Source organism: Theropithecus gelada, chromosome 20 (assembly GCF_003255815.1).
Source record: "Theropithecus gelada isolate Dixy chromosome 20, Tgel_1.0, whole genome shotgun sequence".
NCBI classification, from domain to species: domain Eukaryota; kingdom Metazoa; phylum Chordata; class Mammalia; order Primates; family Cercopithecidae; genus Theropithecus; species Theropithecus gelada.
In genome coordinates this window covers 47,565,144-47,584,123 of record NC_037688.1, presented here as the reverse complement: position 1 = coordinate 47,584,123, position 18,980 = coordinate 47,565,144, and the positions used below count along the sequence as shown (strand labels likewise).

The 18,980-nt window shown below is 53.0% G+C and overlaps 1 protein-coding gene across 12 annotated transcripts in view; it reads right to left on the bottom strand.

The window, feature by feature from the left end:
• Positions 1-9,674: 9,674 nt before the first annotated feature.
• The window catches only part of TUBB3 (tubulin beta 3 class III), a 12,798-nt gene continuing 3,492 nt past the window's right edge, over positions 9,675-18,980 (bottom strand). The window contains exons 2-6 of one of the 12 annotated variants that reach the window (XM_025370081.1): positions 12,792-12,900; positions 11,868-11,978; positions 10,903-11,046; positions 10,851-10,852; positions 9,675-10,801 (exon numbers count right to left, since the gene is read on the bottom strand). In XM_025370081.1, coding sequence (XP_025225866.1) covers positions 9,971-10,801; positions 10,851-10,852; positions 10,903-11,046; positions 11,868-11,978; positions 12,792-12,900 — 1,197 coding nt within the window. In that variant the 3' untranslated portion in view covers positions 9,675-9,970. Of the gene's footprint in view, positions 11,089-11,867; positions 11,996-12,787; positions 13,224-18,980 lie in introns of those variants that run through there. The other 11 variants (XM_025370086.1, XM_025370079.1, XM_025370084.1 and 8 more) reach the window with 11 other exon arrangements.

The following is an 18,980-nucleotide window of genomic DNA, read 5'->3' as shown; positions in this document are numbered from 1 at the left end:
GGTTCACGCCATTCTCCTGCCTCAGCCTCCCAAGTAGCTGAGACCACAGGCGCCCACCACCGCGCCCTGCTAGTTTTTTTGTATTTTTAAGTAGAGACGGGGTTTCACCGTGTTAGCCAGGATGGTCTCGATCTCCTGACCTCGTGATCCGCCCGTCTCGGCCTCCCAAAGTGCTGGGATTACAGGCTTGAGCCACCGCGCCCGGCCTACTTTTTCTTAAAAAGCCACATTCCTGGCTGGGTGCGGTGGCTCTCGCCTGTAATCAGGCAGGAGAATGGCGTGAATCCGGGAGACGGAGCTTGCAGTGAGCCGAGATCACGCCACTGCACTCCAGCCTGGGCGACAGAGCGAGACTCCGTCTCAAAAAAACAAAACAAAACAAAATAAAAACAAAAACACATTCCCATGCCTTTTTACTAAAAACACATAATTTTCATTTTTAGTGTAAGCAATTTTAATTATGTACCAGGTGCAGAGTCTAGGACACAAAACAGAACCACAGATAACGTCTGACTCTTTCCAGCAGAACTAGCGGGCATGGCTAACTCCACATGTCCCCAGCCTCACCTAGAACCCAATGGCTCTAATGCAGGTAAGTTGAACAATTATAAAAAGTCAGCCGGGCACGGTGACTCAAGCCTGTAATAGCAGTACTTTGGGAAGCCAAGGCAGGTGGATGACGAGGTCAAGGGTTCAAGACCAGCCTGGCCAAGATGGTGAAATCCCATCTCTACTAAAAATACAAAAAGTAGCTGGGCCTGGTGGCGTGTGCCTATAATCCCAGCTACTCGGGAGGCTGAGGCAGGAGAATGGCTTGAACTGGGACCCAGAAAGGGGAGGTTGCAGTGAGCCAGTATCTCACCACTGCACTCCAGCGTGGGCTACAGAGGGAGGCTCGGTCTCAAAAAAAAAAAGTAACAGAAGCAGTTTAAGAGCTTAAATCATCCAGCAAACACTGTAGCTGACTTGCCTTATTTCGGCCAAATATCTAAATTTCTATTTTTTTTGAGACAGAGTTTCACACTTGTCACCCAGGTTGGAATGCAGTGGTGCAATCTCAGCTCACTGCAACCTCTGCCTCCTGGGTTCAAGCAATTCTCCAGCCTCAGCCTCCTGAGTAGCTGCGATTACAGGTATGTGCCACCACGTCCAGCTAATTTTGTATTTTTAGTAGAGATAGGGTCTTGCCATGTTGGACAGGCTGGTCTCGAACTCCTGACTTCAGGTGATCCGCCCGGCCACCGTGCCTGGCTCCAAATGTCTAAATATTAAAGACTCTTTATTTTACTTTACCGATAATCTTTAAAACTGTCTTAATTTACCAAAGATTACTAGAATATTATTTTATCAGTTCAGTCACGATGGCCAGGAAAAACGCTTACACATGGAGGTTCACTAAAGATGTTTGTTTCTTGATTGGATTATCGGCTTCAGGGTAGAGCCTTTTAAGACAGTGGTACCCGGCCTTTTTGGCACCAGGGACTGGTTTCGTGGGACAGTTTTTCTGCAGACTCAGTGAGAGGGACGGTTTCGGGATGAGTCAAGCGCCTGACATTTACAGTGCACGTTATTTCTATTATCACACAGTAATACATAACGAAATAATTGTACAACTCACCCAAACCTGTAATCAGTGGGAGCCCTGAGCTTGTTTCCTGCAACTAGACGGTTCCATTTGAGGGCGATGGGAGACAGTGGGAGGCAGGTTTCCATTCGGAGCTCACTAGAGCCCTCGTGTGCGCAGTTCACAACACGGTTCGAGCTCCTGTGAGAATCGGATCCTGCTGCTAATCCGACAGGAGGCGGAGCTCGGGTGGTGACGACAGCAATGGGGTGCCGCTGTAAATACAGATGAAGCTTCTCTAGCCCACCCGCTCACTGGTCACCTGCTGCTATGTGGCCCAGTTCCTAATTGGCCACAGATCACTACTGGTCCTTGGCCTGGGGGCTGGAGACCCCTGTTTTAAGCAATTTCTAGCCCCAAATAAGCAGGCATGGCTGGAAAGCAAAACAGATCCTCAAAATCAAAAATCCTTAACCGGGTGCAGTGGCTCATGCCTGTAATCCCAGCACTTCGGGAGGCTGAGGCGGGCAGATCATTTGAGGTCAGGAGTTCAAAAACAGCCTGGCTAACATGGTGAACATCTCTACTAAAATACAAAAACTAGCCATGCGCGGTGGCATGTGCCTGTAGTCCCATCTACTCGTGAGGCTGAGGGAGGAGAATCGCTTGAACCCGGGAGGCAGAGGTTTCAGTGAGCCGAGATCGTGCCACTGCACTCCAACCTGGGCGACACAGCAAGACTCAGCCTCAAAAAAGAAAAAAAAAAAGAGAGGCCAGGCAAGGTGACTTACGCCTGTAATTCCAGCACATTGGCAAGCTGAGGCAGGAGGATCACCTGAGGTTGGGAGTTAAGAGACCAGCCAGACCAACAAGGAGAAATCCTGTCTCTACTAAAAATACAAAATTACCCAGGGACAGTGGTGTGAACCTGTAGCCCCAGCTACTTGGGAGGCTGAGGTGGGAGGATTGCTTCAGTCCGGGAGGCAGAGGCTGCAGTGAGCTGTGATCATGGCACTGCACTCCAACCTGGGCGACAGAGTGAGATTTTCTTTTTTTTCTTTTTTTTTTTTTTTTGAGACGGAGTCTCGCTCTGTCGCCCAGGCTGGAGTGCAGTGGCCGGATCTCAGCTCACTGCAAGCTCCGCCTCCCGGGTTCCCGCCATTCTCCTGCCTCAGCCTCCCGAGTAGCTGGGACTACAGGTGCCCGCCACCTCGCCCGGCTAGTTTTTTGTATTTTTTAGTAGAGACGGGGTTTCACCGTGTTAGCCGGGATGGTCTCGATCTCCTGACCTCGTGATCCGCCCGTCTCGGCCTCCCAAAGTGCTGGGATTACAGGCGTGAGCCACCACGCCCGGCTGAGATTTTCACTAAAAAAAATAAATAAATAAAACCAATGTGCAAAGAAGGGTATATTGACACATAGTAATAACCACTCACTATGAGAAACTCACTGTGACCACCAGTCACTTCAAAGACTCTCTCTCTTATCTATCTATTACTTACCATGCAAAGTAATTCAATTGACTGAGTTTTTACACAAGGAGAGCAGGAGCTTTAAAACAATACCTGTACACATATAGCCCAAATATTTTATTTTATTTTTTTGAGATAGAGGCTCACTCTGTCACCCAGGCTGGAGTGCAGTGGCACAGTCTCGGCTCTCTGTAATCTCTGCCTCCCAGGTTCAAGCGATTCTCCTGCCTCAGCCTCCGGAATAGCTGGGGCTACAGGCACAGGCCACTATGCCCGGCTAATTTTTGTATTTTTAGTAGAGACGGGGTTTCGCCATGTTGGTCAGGCTGGTCTCGAACTCCTGACCTCAATCCACCCGCCTCAGCCTCCCAAAGTGCCTGTAATCCCAGCACTGTGGAAGGCTGAGGCGGTCACTGGCACCGCAGCTCACACCTGTAAATTCCAGCACTGTGGGAGGCTGAGGCGGTCAGTGGCACCGTAGCTCACGCCCATAATCCCAGCACTGTGGGAGGCTGAGGTGAGAGGATCACTTGAGGCCAGGAGTTCGAGACCAGCCTGGGCAACATGACGAGACCTCATCTCTATGAGGAACTATAAATATATATAAACATATATTTATATTAAACGTATTTATATTATACATTATATAAAAATATCAGACCGGCCCAGTGGCTCACGACTCTAATCCCAGCACTTTGGGAGGCTGAGGTGGGCAGATCACCTGAGGTTGGGAGTTTGAGACCAGCCTGGCCAACATGGAGAAACTGTCTCTACTAAAAACACATTAGCCAGGCATGGTGGGCCATGCCTGTAATCCAAGCTACTCAGGAGGCTGAGGCAGGATAATTGCGTGAACCCAGGAGGCAGAGGTTGCAGTGAGCTGAGTTTGTGCCATTGCACTCCAGAGCCTGGGCAACACGAGTGAAACTGTCTGGAAAAAAAAAATTAAAATTTTAAAAATGCCTGGGCACAGTGGCTCACGCCTGTAATTGCAGCACTTTGGGAGGCTGAGGGCGAATCACCTGAGATCAGGAGTTCCAGACCAGCCTGACCAACATGGAGAAACCCCGTCTCTGCTAAAAATGCAAAATTAGCCAGGCATGCTGGTGTGTGCCCGTAATTCCAGCTACTAGCAAGGCTGAGGCGGGAGAATCACTTGAACCCACGAAGTGGAAGTTTTGGTGAACCAAGATCACGCCATTGCACTCCAGCCTGGGCAAAATGCTGTCTCAAAAAAAATCTATCTATATACTATATATAGATAATATAATGTATGTGACATAAATATATTATTAGAGATAAAAGGGCAGTGTCTTAGTGGCTGAGGTACAGCAAAAGGGGCAGTTGCATTGGTTTTCCCAGAGTCCAAAACAGCCATTTTCCAGCTTTCAAAGGATTTTAGCTGCTCCAGATAATTCTTGGCCAGGGACAATGGCTCACACCTGTAATCCCAGCACTTTGGGAAGATGAGGCAGGTCAATCACCTGAGGTCAGGAGTTCAAGATCAGCCTGGCCAACATGGCGAAACCCCATCTATACTAAAAATACAAAAATTAGCCAGGCATTGTGGCAGGCACCTGTAATCCCAGCACTCTGGGGGGCCGAGGCAGGTGGATCACGAGGTCAGGAGATCGAGACCATCCCGGCTAACACGATACCTCGTCTCTACTAAAAATACAAAAAATCAGCCAGGTGTGCTGGCGGGTGCCTGCAGTCCTAGCTGTGTCCAGAATTGGTGGGTTCTTGGTCTTGCTGACTTCAAGAATGCAGCTGCCGACCCTCGCGGGGAGAGTTAAACTGTTCTTAAAGATGGTGGGTCCCGAGTTCGTTCCTTCCGATGTTCAGATGCGTCTGGAGCTTCTTCCTTCTGGTGGGTTCGTGGTCTCGCTATCAGGAGTGAAACTGCAGACCTTTCTGATAAGTGTTACAGCTCGAAAAGGCAGCCTGTCTGGAGTTGTTCGTTCTTCCCAGTGGGTTCGTGGTCTCACTGGCTTCAGGAGTGAAGCTGCAGACCGTTGCAGTGAGTGAGTGAACTCAAACTCAACCTGGACCCAAAGTTTAGGCAACAGCAAAGTCTATTACAAACAACGAAGGAACAAAGCTCTCCAAGTGCGGAAGAAGACCACAGCTGCTTGCAGCCTGCTTTTATTCCCTTATCCGACCCCACCCACATCCTGCTGATTGGTCTATTTTACAGACAGCTGATTGGTCCGTTTTGACAGCGTGCTGATTGGTGTGTTTACAATCCCTGAGCTAGACACTGCTAGACAGAAAAGTTCTCCAAGGCCCCACCAGGTTAGCTAGACACAGAGTTAGCTAGACACGGAGTACTGATTGGTGTATTTACAAACCTTGAGCTAGACACAGAGTGCTGATTGGTGTATTTACAAACCTTGAGCTAGACACAGAGTGCTGATTGGTGTATTTACGATTCTCTAGCTAGACAGAAAAGTTCTCCAAGTCCCCACCAGATTAGCTAGACACAGAGTGCTGCTTGGTGCACATACAATCCTCTGGCTAGATATAAAAGTTCTCCAAGTCCCCATCCGGCTCAGGAGCCCAGCTGGCTTCACCCGGTGGATACCGCACCAGGGCTGCAGGCGGAGCTGCGCTCCAGTCCCGAGCCGCGCCTGCCCTCCTCAGCCGTTGGGCTGTGATAGGACCGGGCGCCACGGAGCAGGGGGCGGCGCCCGTCGGGGAGGCTCGGGCCGCTCGGGAGCCCACCGCAGTGGGGAGCTCAGACATGCCAGGCTGCAGGTCCCGAGCCCTGCCACGCTGGGAGGCAGCTAAGGCCCAGCGAGAATTTGAGTGCAGCGCTGGTGGGCCAGCACCGCTGGGGGACCCGGCGCAACCTCTGCAGCTGCTGGCCCGGGTGCTAAGGCCCTCACTGTCCTGGGCCGGCGGCGCCAGCCGGCCGCTCCGAGTGTGGGGCCCGCCGAGCCCGCGCCCGCGCCCACGGGAACTCGCACTGGCCCGCGTGCAGCCCCAGTTCCTGACCGCGCCTCTCCCTCCACACCTCCCCGCAACCAGAGGGAGGCAGCTCCGGCCTCAGCCAGCCCAGAGGGGGGCTCCCACGGTGCCGTGGCGGGTTGAAGGGCTCCTCAAGTGTCGCCAGAGTGGACGCCGAGGCCGAGGAGGCGCTGAGAGTGAGGGCTGCTAGCACATTGTCACCTCTCACAGCTACTTGGGAGGCTGAGGCAGGAGAATCGCTTGAACCCTGGAGGCAGAGGTTGCAGTGAGCAAGATGGTTCCACTGCACTCCAGCCTGGGCAAAAGAGTGAGACTCTGCCCAAAAAAAAAAAAAAAAAAAAAAAAAAAAAACGGCCGGGCACGGTGGCTTACCCCTGTAATCCCAGCACTTTGGGAGGCCGAGGCAGGCAGATCACCTGAGGTCAGGACTTCAAGACCAGCCTGGCCAACATGGTGAAACCCCGTCTCTACTAAAAACATAAAAATAAATAAATAAATAAACAAACTAGCCGGGTGTGGTGGCACACGCCTGTAACCCCAGATACTCGTGAGGCTGAGGCAGGAGAATTGCTTGAACCCAGGAGACGGAGGTTGCAGTGAGCCGACAGAGTGCGACTGCACTCCAGCCTCGGCAGCAGGGTGAGACTCTGTCTCTAAATAAATAAATAAATAAATAGAATTATTAAGGCTGAACATGATGCTATTATGTGTTCTTTCAGACTGGTTGTCTGACATGAACCCAAAAATTCATGCCCTCTGAATTGGCGGAGACCAAGAGATTCCCCCCATGGTCCTGAAGTCAAGCCCTCCAGGACACAAAACAAGACAAGAAGGAAACCTCACCCAGTTTTTGTTCAGGGACCCACAGCAAAATTTTTAACTGACCAGTCTGCTGAGGCAGCTTGAACCACAGATTTATAAGGGTCCTGGCCACATTCTAAACTGTGTATCTCCCTCATGACAGAATGACACAGAAAGACAAATAAGACGAGTCACACAAATCCTTTTTCCTTTTTTTTTTTTTTTTTTTGAGTGAGTCTCACTCTGTCACCCAGGCTACAGTGCAGTGGCGCGATCTCAGCTTCTCAGCTCACTGTAACCTCTGCCTCTCGGGTTCAAGCAATTCTCAGCTTCCTGAGTAGCTGAGATTACAGGCACCCACCACCACACCAGCTAATTTTTGTGTTTTTAGTAGAGACGAGTGTCACCATCTTGGCCAGGCTGGTCTTGAACTCCTGACCCCGTGATCCATCCACCTCAGCCTCCCAAAGTGCTGGGATTACAGGCGTGAGCCACCGTGCCTGGCCCCTTTTTCCTATTAATCAAAACCTTCCAGAGGAGTCAAACAGTTACTTCTACCATTCACCCACCGGGTTAGTGCAAAGAGAGAGGCAGAAGCCTGGCTGGTAAGAAATTATCTCCCTTTTGCAGGCACGCTGGGTTTCCAGGTTCCCTTTCTCTGTAGCTTTCAGCTGCAGACAAACAGGGTGGTTTTTGGTGACCCTGCTGGCTGCACCGTAGCTGTGGGGGCCAAGGTGTGTTACTAAAGAAAGTCATCTTTTTTTAATTAATGGAACCACAGGCAAAAGCCTCTCAATTTTGCAACAGGCTACATGGGGGAAACTAAATTAACCTTTCCCATTCCAACCATCACAAAATACATGCGCCAAAATCCAGACACTAGTCACCCTGCTCGGCGTTCAATATTGACCTGGCAAGGCTCAAACTTGCCCTGCTTTGGCCCCTGTTACCTTTGATTCACTCAAAGTGGGTGGGATGACCTCTGACCCAGAGTTTATTGGACACTCTCTGAGCACAACAGAAGAAAGGAAAGTCGCCCTGAGTTAGGCCTGCTGAGCTTCCTTCTGGGCTCCCTGAATATGGTGGACCAAACAGGGAGAGTCTGCGGAAACTACCATCAGTGCTCTCAGGGATCTCTGTGTATACAAACTCACAACAAAGTAAAGACAAACAAAAGGCCCTCAGAGCCAGGATTCTAGACCAGATTACAAATCCAAAGATCATTTCTCTAAACAGCTCCCCTATTCTCTGTGCAACTGGGGAGAAACCTCCCCAAACCGAGGCTCCTCTTTCTACAATCTAGGGAGAGCCGGACGGTCCCCAGGACGGGTGGATCACGAGGTCAGGAGATTGAGACCATCCTGGCTTACACGGTGAAACTGCATCTCTACTAAAACTACAAAAAAAAATTAGCCAGTCATGGTGGCAGGCACCTGTAGTCCCAGTCACTTGGGAGGCTGAGGCGGGAGAATGGTGAGAACCCGGGAGGCGGAGGTTTCAGTGAGCTGAGATCGCGCCACAGCACTCCAGCCTGGGCGACAGAGTGAGACTCTGTCTCAAAAAAAAAGAACCAGTGCCATGTAAGAAGTGGTTCCAGCCACCACCCCTCCATGTGAAGGGATGGCCGGGCAGCTGTGCGGAGCAGCCGTGCAGAGGACAACCCCAAGAGTGAGGTGTGGAGGTGTCAGAGCTTGCAGTCGCCCCCTCCTGACACTGAGAAGCTAATACACTGTATCTAGAGAAAGGATCCCTTGCTGTTTCAGGTAGATTTGGGGTGATTTGTCACACAGCAACAACTGGCAGAGGAGACAGATCCCTGGCCCTGTCCACGCTGGGGGTGTCAGGGCCAGAACTCGAGATGGTGGCCTCTGGGGCTTCTAGTCCTGGCACCTGAAGCTAGGGCCTGCAGTGCCCATGGCCTGTCTTCCTCTGAGCCCATTGCCACGTTGAAGGGTGATTCAAGAAGAAGGGGCTGCTCTCAGGGAACCACTGGGCAGAACCTGGGGGACTAAGGCCGCTGATGTCCGTCAGTTCCAAGGGGCGGGGTGGCAGGGAGGCAGCTGTGGAGGGCTCAGGAAGTCGGCCTCTCTGGGCTCCAGGCTCTTTCCCTGTAGGAGGATGTGGGGCACCAGGTGAGCAGCTCCACAGACCATGCCTTCCAGGTTCCTGTGTGGCTGGACACCAAGTATGGTGCACCCCAGGAAGGGGCTGCCAGGGGCGGGTGGACTGACATGTCCCTCCTGGCAGCCCAGGCCTGGGTCCTGTGGCTGCATCTCCCTGACCCCAGCAGCCCCTCTCAGGGCCCAGTCCCGAGACACCCAACACACCATCTTTTTCAGGCAGCGCTCAGAGCCCCCTTCCGTACCTCCCTGGTTCTCACCCGAGGCTTCAGGTCTCATGTCAGTTTCCACCCCAGCAGGGTCCACCTACCCCAACTTTCAGCCTACAGAGAAATCTCAGGGTGCAGCCTGCAGACAGGTGGGAGAAATCTCGGGGTGCAGCCTGCAGACAGGTGGGAGAAATCTCGGGGTGCAGCCTGCAGACAGGTGGAGAAATCTCTGGATGCAAGCCGCTCTGTGGGAGACCAGGGGATGAGTGTGGGTTTGTTTCTAAGTCACAGGAGGGCTGCATCTCGGGGTCTAGAATGAGGCTTTATCTAGGTACTTCCCATTCCTTCTCTCGGGTTCCCCGTTTCCAGGGTCTCCCCATGGGCTGTGCCTTGAGACACCTTCTGGTCCTAAGCGCAGGCCTCTCTCAGCCACCAGCCTGGGAGAGGATGAGCTCTTGCCTGCCCACCCGGGCTCTGTCGACACCTCCACCCACTGGACACAACTTTCCAGAATAAAAGGAAATCTCTGGCACCAAGCAAGGGTATCTGACAGCAATAGATTTATTAAGTATCCCCGAAAATATAAACAGAAACCAGTAAAAAACAAAACCATAAAACGTCAGGCCTGGAGCTGCAATCAGACAGACAGGAGCAGCACACACATGGCCCAGGTGGGGAGGACGAGGCTGTAAATACTGCAGGAGGGTGGCAAGGGAGCCCTAGGGCAAGGGGGAAAGCAGGGTACAGTGTCGGCAGCAAGATGGCTCTGGGGGTCAGACACTGCTGACCTTGGCCCTGGCCGCCACCTGCCCCTCACTCCAGCTGCAAGCAGCTTCACTTGGGGCCCTGGGCCTCCGACTCCTCCTCGTCGTCTTCGTACATCTCGCCCTCCTCCTCGGCCGTGGCGTCCTGGTATTGCTGGTACTCGGACACCAGGTCGTTCATGTTGCTCTCGGCCTCGGTGAACTCCATCTCGTCCATGCCCTCGCCCGTGTACCAGTGCAGGAAGGCCTTGCGCCGGAACATGGCCGTGAACTGCTCGGAGATGCGCTTGAACAGCTCCTGGATGGCCGTGCTGTTCCCGATGAAGGTGGAGGACATCTTGAGGCCACGGGGCGGGATGTCACACACGGCCACCTTCACGTTGTTGGGGATCCACTCCACGAAGTAGCTGCTGTTCTTGCTCTGGATGGCCAGCATCTGCTCGTCCACCTCCTTCATGGACATGCGGCCCCGGAACACAGTGGCCACCGTCAGGTAGCGGCCGTGGCGCGGGTCACAGGCAGCCATCATGTTCTTGGCATCAAACATCTGCTGGGTGAGCTCGGGCACGGTCAGGGCCCGGTACTGCTGGCTGCCCCGGGCTGTGAGGGGGGCGAAGCCGGGCATGAAGAAGTGCAGACGGGGGAAGGGCACCATGTTGACGGCCAGCTTGCGCAGGTCAGCGTTGAGCTGACCAGGGAAGCGCAAGGAGGTGGTGACCCCGCTCATGGTGGCTGACACCAGGTGGTTGAGGTCCCCGTAGGTGGGTGTGGCCAGCTTGAGGGTGCGGAAGCAGATGTCGTAGAGCGCCTCGTTGTCAATGCAGTAGGTCTCATCCGTATTCTCCACCAGCTGGTGGATGGACAGCGTGGCGTTGTAGGGCTCCACCACCGTGTCTGACACCTTGGGCGAGGGCACGACGCTGAAGGTGTTCATGATGCGGTCCGGATACTCCTCACGCACCTTGCTGATGAGCAGCGTGCCCATGCCGGAGCCCGTGCCACCCCCCAGCGAGTGGGTCAGCTGGAAGCCCTGCAGGCAGTCGCAGTTTTCACACTCCTTCCGCACGACATCCAGGACTGAGTCCACTAGCTCCGCACCCTCCGTGTAGTGACCCTTGGCCCAGTTGTTGCCAGCCCCACTCTGACCTGTGCAGGGAGAAGAGGGGTAGGGGACAGGGGTCAGGGACTCTGCAGTCCAGACCTCCAGCCCCTGCCTGCACATCCCAGGGCAGCCATGGCAGCCCTGTGCCCATTCTCATTTCTGTAAAGTAAACCCCACTGAGCACCCCTTCTCATACCCGCTGTGGCTTCCCTGAGTCAATGCTGCTGAGTGCTGAAGACGAGGGCTCTGGACAGGGTCTTGAGAACTTGAGGTCACACCAGAGCAAGGCTCTGCCTTCTGAGGGGATCCTGGGTGAGTGGATCAACCCTCCTGCTCCAGCCCACCTTCCTTCTGACTGACTGTGCCAGGAGCCTAAACAGCCACCCCAGAATCCCTGGCAGTTGGGCGCTGGATGCGAGCTGGCATCTACCAGTTGGGTGTGCTGAGGCTGGGAAGGCAGAAGTGAAGCGAGGCCCTCCGGTTTGTGTGGCACATCTATGGCCCTGCCCCAGGACACAGGCACGAGAACGTCCTGCCCTCTTGGCCGCAGCAAGGCCTCATTCTCCTGGACCCTGGAGTCCTCTGGAGGCCCCATTCCGTCTCACCAGCTCTCTAGCAATTCTGTAAGCTTCTGTCTGCTTTACACTTCATTCCACTTGAAATGCATGAGTGGTTTCTGTTCTCCCCACAGAACCCTTTCTCTGGGCCTCCAATGCCCAGCTGTAAAATGGAGAGACCAGTTCTCACCCTTCAGGATCGTGTGAGGAGCTGACCATTCGTTATTTCTGACAGCCGCCCCCGTGCACCGACCTGGGCTTGCATGTCATACGGTCTGCCATCAGAGCTTGGAGCAGGGGAAACTTACCAAAGATGAAATTGTCAGGCCTGAAAAGGTGTCCAAAGGCCCCTGAGCGGACACTGTCCATGGTTCCAGGTTCCAGGTCAACCAGAATGGCCCGAGGCACGTACTTGTGAGCTGAGGGGAGAGAAGGGCTCGGTGATTTGGGTTACAGAGGGCCAGAGCCTCTCCTCATTCTTTCTAAATTCTCTGCCTGCCTGCCATCCTGCTGCTCACATCCTAAGAGCCTTTACTCTGAAGTCAGAGAGTCCTGGACCAAAGGCAAGCTTGAGCAACTTTCTTCACCTTAAGCCTCACTGTGTGTAAGAACAGAGCAGGACAGGACGCAGCAGGACAGGACAGAGCAAGTCACACCCCCACCAGGCGCAGGGGCTCACGCCTGCACTCCCAACACTTTGGGAGGCCAAGGCAGGTGGATCACTTGAGTCCAGGAGTTCAAGACCAGCCTGGGCAACATATCGAGACTGACTCTATTAAATTAAATAAAAAGTTAAGTCACTTGTCCATGTGGGCAGGTGGGTGTATCACCACTTTGATATGGAAATCACTTTATACCAGTTGCTAAATAGCCCCTGACTAAGCCCTCCAGGTGACCCCTTCCCTAGACCCTCTTACAGCCTCCAAAGTCTCTGGCCCACCCCATCCCTGTCTGTGCCCCTGGACACGCAAAGGCCCTCATGGCACTAATACGTTTGGCTCTCACTTTTGTGACTGCGATTTGTTGTCTTTATTTTGTGCCTCTGGATGCCTGACATCCACTTATGCCTGCTGGCATCTCGGCCAACCCATGGGAGGACAGAGATGCTGAGGAGACCTGGTCAGTCCAGGGCTGGGATGGAGAGGCTGGGGTGGGGAGGCTGAGGTGGGGAGGCTGGGGTGGGGAGGCTGAGGTGGGGAGGCTGGGGTGGGGAGGCTGAGGCAGCCACTCACAGGAGGCCTCGTTGTAGTAGACGCTGATCCGCTCCAGCTGCAAGTCCGAGTCGCCCACGTAGTTGCCGCTGGGGTCGATGCCATGCTCATCGCTGATGACTTCCCAGAACTGCAAACAAAGTGGGAGAGAAGGGGTCGGCGGGCGGCCCATAACCCCAGTCAGGCCCTTGCCCTTGTGAAGCCTCATAGCCCTTGGTGCAAAATGAGGGCTTTTGACCCAAGGCCTCCACAAAGAGAGCCCCACACTCTGTCATCTGTCAGAAATCGCCCTAATAAACACGCACCTCCACACCTGCACGTCCAGTCCGACCACAGCTCCAGGGTGGGTCAAGGTTCAACAGACCCACACCCAGGCCCCCAGGCCCAGCTGTGCACATGCTGGCAAGGGCCTGGGCCAGCTGATCCCTCCACGAAGGGGGTTGGTAATAAACAGCCTGAGGGATGGTTTTTACTACTCCCCTCTCTTCAGAAAAGGAAACTGAGACAGAGAGAGGGTAGACACACCCACAGTAGCTGGTAGGGCAGGGTTCAGAGGCCCGGAGCTCAGGATTGCTTTTGGCTGCTACACCTGCCCCTCCACGTCAGAGCAAACCATGTCCATTGATGGTGCCGGGACATTACTGGCCTCAGCCAATGGGACTCATAGGGACCCTGAGAGCCAACCTCATCAGGGACCCCCAGCTGGGTCTGCAGAGGGGTCCTTGGGGTCCCAAATGGGTAGCGACTTGCCTGAGGTCACCCAGCCTGTCTGTGTGGAGCCGTCCCAGCTCCCAGGGGTCATCCGCTCTCTACCTGCCACCTCCACCTTTCTCCCCCTAGAACAGGTACCTATTGTGCTTCTCAGACTCTGCTCCCAAGACAGCTGCAGAGCCTAGACTCAGGGGCTGGGCCTGCTGGGTTCATAGGCCCCTCCCCCACCCCTCCCAGCTGTGTGACCTTGCACAGGTCACCAGGATTCTGTGACTCGGTGTCCTCATCTGTACAATGGGCATGATGACAGCAGGTCTTTTTGAGATTAAAGTGGGTTAATCTGCATAAGGCATATAAATGGTATATGGCAAACGTAGAACTATTAGCACATATGTGCGCACACAGAGACCCACACCCCTGGGTGAGAGCAAGGCCTGCAGAGAACTTGCCACCTCATCGTGGGACACACGCTGATGGCCAAGGCTGCTGTGTCTGGCAGCAGGCCTCCTGGGACACATGCTGGATGGCTTCCTGGGGCCACCTGATCTCTCCCAATGCCCCTTGCCCTCACTCCTCAGGAGTGACTTTTAGATGAGCTGACGGGCATGAAGGACTCAAGAACAAGGGGCTCTACACGTGAGTCACGCACTGCAGAAAAGATTCCTCCAAAAAACAGCAGGTGAGAAAACAATTTGGTGGGGCCCAGCACAGTGGCTCACAACTGCAATCCCAGCACTTTGGGAGGCTGACGTGGGAGGACTCCAGGAGTGCAAACAAAGATGTGCTTTGGAATGGAGACACAGGAGATATGTTTTAGGATGCCTCTAGCAGGCCGGACACAGTGGCTCACACCTGCAATCCCAGCACTTTGGGAGGCCGAGGCAGGCAGATCACCGTAGGACAGGAGTTTGAGACCAGCCTGGCCAACATGGTGAAACCCCGTCTCTACTAAAAATACAAAAATTAGCCGGGTGTGGTAGCAGGCGCCTGTAGTCCCAGCTACTCTGGAGGCTGAGGCAGGAGAATCGCATGAATTCAGGAAGCGGAGGTTGCAGTGAGCTTACATCGCACCACTGCACTCCAGCCTGGGCGACAGAGGGAAACGCCATCTCAAATAAAAGAAGGAAAGAAACGGTTTGTGGGTGCTTCTCTATGTGTGGGTGTCTCTGTTAGATGTATGGAAGGCTGTGCCTGGGGAGGGGCCCCAGACTGGGAGAACCTTCTTCTCACGGGGTGCCCTATGGTCCTGTTGGATTTTATCACGTGCACAGTGTAGCTTTTCAAAGAAAATTTGTTAAAAATAAATGTTTTTAAAACCTTAAGAATAAACACAGTGTAATTATTATAACATGAACAGTGTGGACATGGACAGCCTCTGCTAACAGTCTCGCGATGCCAATTCACCCTGAGACTGTTGTCAGAGGTCATCTCGCCACAAAGGTCAGGGGTGGATTTATTTCCACCTTTTGGGCATTTTTGTCATTGCTAAGTTTTATTCTTTTTGCATTAAGCTTTTACATTATAAAAATGAATCAGGGCCGGGCACGGTGGCTCACACCTGTAATCCCAGCACTTTGGGAGGCTGAGGCGGGCAGATCATGAGGTCAGGAGATTGAGACCATCCTGGCTAACACAGTGAAACCCCATCTCTACTAAAAAAATACAAAAAAATTAGCTGGGTGTGGTGGTGGACGCCTGTAGTCCCAGCTACTCGGGAGGCTGAGGTGGGAGAATGGCATGAATCTGGGAGGCAGAGCTTGCAGCAAGCGGAGATTGCACCACTGCACTCCAGCCTGGGCGATAGAGCGAGATGACGTCTCAAAAAAAAAAAAAAAAAAAAAAAAGAATCAGGCTGAGTGTGGTGGCTCATGCCTGTAATCCCAGCACTTTGGGAGGCTGAGGCAGGTAGATCATTTGAGGTCAGGAGTTCGAGACCAAACTGGTCAACATGGCAAAACCCTGTCTCTAATTAAAATACAAAAATTAGCCAGGCATGGTAACACGCACCTGTAATCTCAGCTACTTGAGAGTCTGAGACAGGAGAATCACTTGAACCCTGGGGGCAGAGGTTGCAGTGAGCCAAGATCAAGCCACGGCACACCAGCCTGTGGGACAAGAGTGAGACCCTGTCTTAAAAAAAAAAAAAAAAGGCTGGGCACGGTGGCTCACACCCCTGTAATCCCAGCACTTTGGGAGGCCCAGGTGGGTGGATCACGAGGTCGGTAGTTCAAGACCAGCCTGACCAACATGGTGAAACCCCATCTCTACTAAAAAATACAAAAATTAGGCTGGGCGCAGTGGCTCACGCCTGTGGCCCCAGCACTTCGGGAGGTTGAGGCAGGCAGATCACGAGGTCAGGAAATTGAGACCATCCTGGCTGGCAAGGTGAAACCCTGTCTCTACTAAAAATACAAAAAATTAGCCAGGCATGGTGGCGGGCACCTGTAGTCCCAGCTACTTGGGAGGCTGAGGCAGGAGAATGGCGTGAACCTGGGAGGCAGAGCTTGCAGTGAGCCGAGGTGGCACCACTGCACTCCAGCCTGAGCGATAGAAGCAAGACTCCGTCTCAAAAAAAAAAAAAAAAAAAAAAAAATTAGCTGGTGTGGTGGTGGGCACCTGTAATCCCAGCTACTTGGGAGGCTAAGGCAGGAAAATTGCTTGAACCCAGGAGGTGGAGGTTGCAGTGAGCCAAGATCACTCCACCACACTCCAGCCTGAGTGACAGAGTGAGACTCCATCTCAAAACAAAACAAAACAAAACAAAAAATCAGCTGGCCATGGTGGCTCATATTTATAATCCCAGCACTTTGGGAGGCCAAGAGAGGTGGATCACTTGAGTCCAGGAGTTCGAGACCAGTCTAGGCAACATGGTGAAACCCTGTCTCTACCAAAAAACAAAAAAAATTAAGTTGGGCATGGTGATGCATGCCTATAGCCCCAGCTACTCAGGAGGCTGAGGTGGGAGGATCACTTGAGCCAGGGAGGCGGAGGTTGCAGTGAGCCTAGATCATGCCAGTGCAGGTGACAGAGTGAGACCCTGTCTAAAAAAAAAAAAAAAAAAAAAACAGGTCACAGAGGCATTTGAGGGCTCGTCCAAGCTTCCCACGTACTGCTTGCCTCCCTAATACTGTCTTTCAGGATCCTCCATTAATTTAGTTGCTGGCAGTCCACTTGAGCCGGGGACCTTGCTCCCCAAAGCACTGGGACACCCCAAATTTGTGGTTTCAGGGAACCCACCACCACCAGCCCCTGTAAAGGAGGGGTGGACAGAGTAACACATCTATGGGAAGTCCTCTGCTGAGTGAGGCACGGGGCGGCAGGAGCAATGGACCAGAGTAGATTCAGGGCCCAGCATGAGCACAGCTGTGGGCCAGGCACTGTGCCTCGCAGGACCTGCTTTCTCATCTGTGAGATGCGTGTGTGAATGGTACCCACATCAAGGCCTTACCACAAAGTTTGACATGAAAACATTCAGCAGGCCGGGCGCGGTGGCTCAAGCCTGTAATCCCAGCACTTTGGGAGGCCGAGGCGGGTGGATCACGAGGTCAGGAGATCGAGACCATCCTGGCTAAAATGGTGAAATCCCGTCTCTACTAAAAATACAAAAAACTAGCCGAGCGAGGTGGCGGGCGCCTGTAGTCCCAGCTACTCGGAGGCTGAGGCAGGAGAATGGCGTGAACCCGGGAGGTGGAGCTTGCAGTGAGCCGAGATCGCGCCACTGCACTCCAGCCTGGACGACACAGCGAGACTCCGTCTCAAAAAAAAAAAAGAAAACATTCAGCACATGTTGGCTTCATTTTGTTAAAAGGTTTTAGATACTATTTAAAGTTTTAAAACCATATGTACAGGTCACTTAAATAAAAGGGATCAGAAGGATAGAAAAAGAAATTTGTTCCCACTTGGATAGAGAGAAGTGGCTAAATGTGCACTTCAGCCTTATCTGCAATATTTCACTTTTTTTAACGAGAATATATTAATTGCTTTTGTAGTTAAAATTGTAATTTGAGATAAAGCAATAAAATGTTACTTTTTTATTTTTATTTTTTTTGAGACAAGGTCTTGCTCTGTTGCCCAGGCTGGAATGCAGGGGCATGATCTCAGCTCACTTTAACCTCTGCCCGCCTCCCCCAAGTGATCCTCCCACCTCAGCCTCCCAGGTAGCTGGGACCACAGGCCGGCGTGCCACAATGTCCAGCTAATTTTTTTGTTTTTTATTTTTTGTAGGGACAGGGTCTCGCCATGTTGCCCAGGCTGGTCTTGAACTCCTGAGCTCAAGAGATCCACCCACCTCGGCCTCCCAAAGTGCAGGGATTACAGGCATGAGCCACCATGCCTGGCCTATGTTACATATTTAAGAAACAATAAAGGCCGGGTGCGGTGGCTCAAGCCTGTAATCCCAGCACTTTGGGAGGCCGAGATGGGCAGATCACGAGGTCAGGAGATTGAGACCATCCTGGCTAACACGGTGAAACCCCGTCTCTACTAAAAAATACAAAAAACTAGCTGGGCGAGGTGGCGGGTGCCTGTAGTCCCAGCTACTTGGGAGGCTGAGGCAGGAGAATGGCATAAACCCAGGAGGCGGAGCTTGCAGTGAGCTGAGATCCGGCCACTGTACTCCAGCCTGGGCGACAGAGCAAGACTCCGTCTCAAAAAAAAAAAAAAAAAAAAAAGAAACAATAAAATACAATTTTATGAACTAAGTTGTTAACATCACTACAGAAAAGGAAATCGGCCGGGCATAGTGGCTCACACCTGGAATCCCAGCACTTTGGGAGGCTGAGGCAGGTGAATCACCTGAGGTCAGGAGTTTGAGACCAGCCTGGCCAACATGATGAAACCCCGTCACTACTAAAAAATACAAAAAATTAGCCGGGCGTGGTAGTGAGCGCCTGTAATCCCAGCTACTCAGGAGGCTGAGGCAGGAGAATCGCTTGAACCCAGGAGGTGGAGGTTGCAATGAGCCGAGATCGTGCCACTGCAGTCCAGCCTGGGCAACAAGAGCGAAACTCCATCTAAAAAAAAAGAAGAAAAAAAAATTGTGGCCAGGCGTGGTGGTGAGCGCGCGCCTGTGGTCCCATCCACTCGGGAGGCCGAGGATGCGGTGAGCCGAGATCGCGCCACTGGACTCCAGCCCGGGCGACAAAGCCAGACCTCGTCTCATAACCAAAAACAAAAAGCAAAAGCAGAAACGTAAAAACAAAACGCAGAACCCGGCCGGGCGCGGTGGCTCAAGCCTGTAATCCCAGCACTTTGGGAGGCCGAGACGGGCGGATCATGAGGTCAGGAGATCGAGACCATCCTGGCTAACACAGTGAAACCCCGTCTCTACTAAAAATACAAAAAATTAGCCGGGCGTGGTGGCGGCGCCTGTAGTCCCAGCTGCTCGGGAGGCTGAGGCAGGAGAATGGCGGGAACCCGGGAGGCGGAGCTTGCAGTGAGCCGAGATCGCGCCACTGCACTCCAGCCTGGGCGACAGAGCGAGACTCCGCCTCAAAAAAA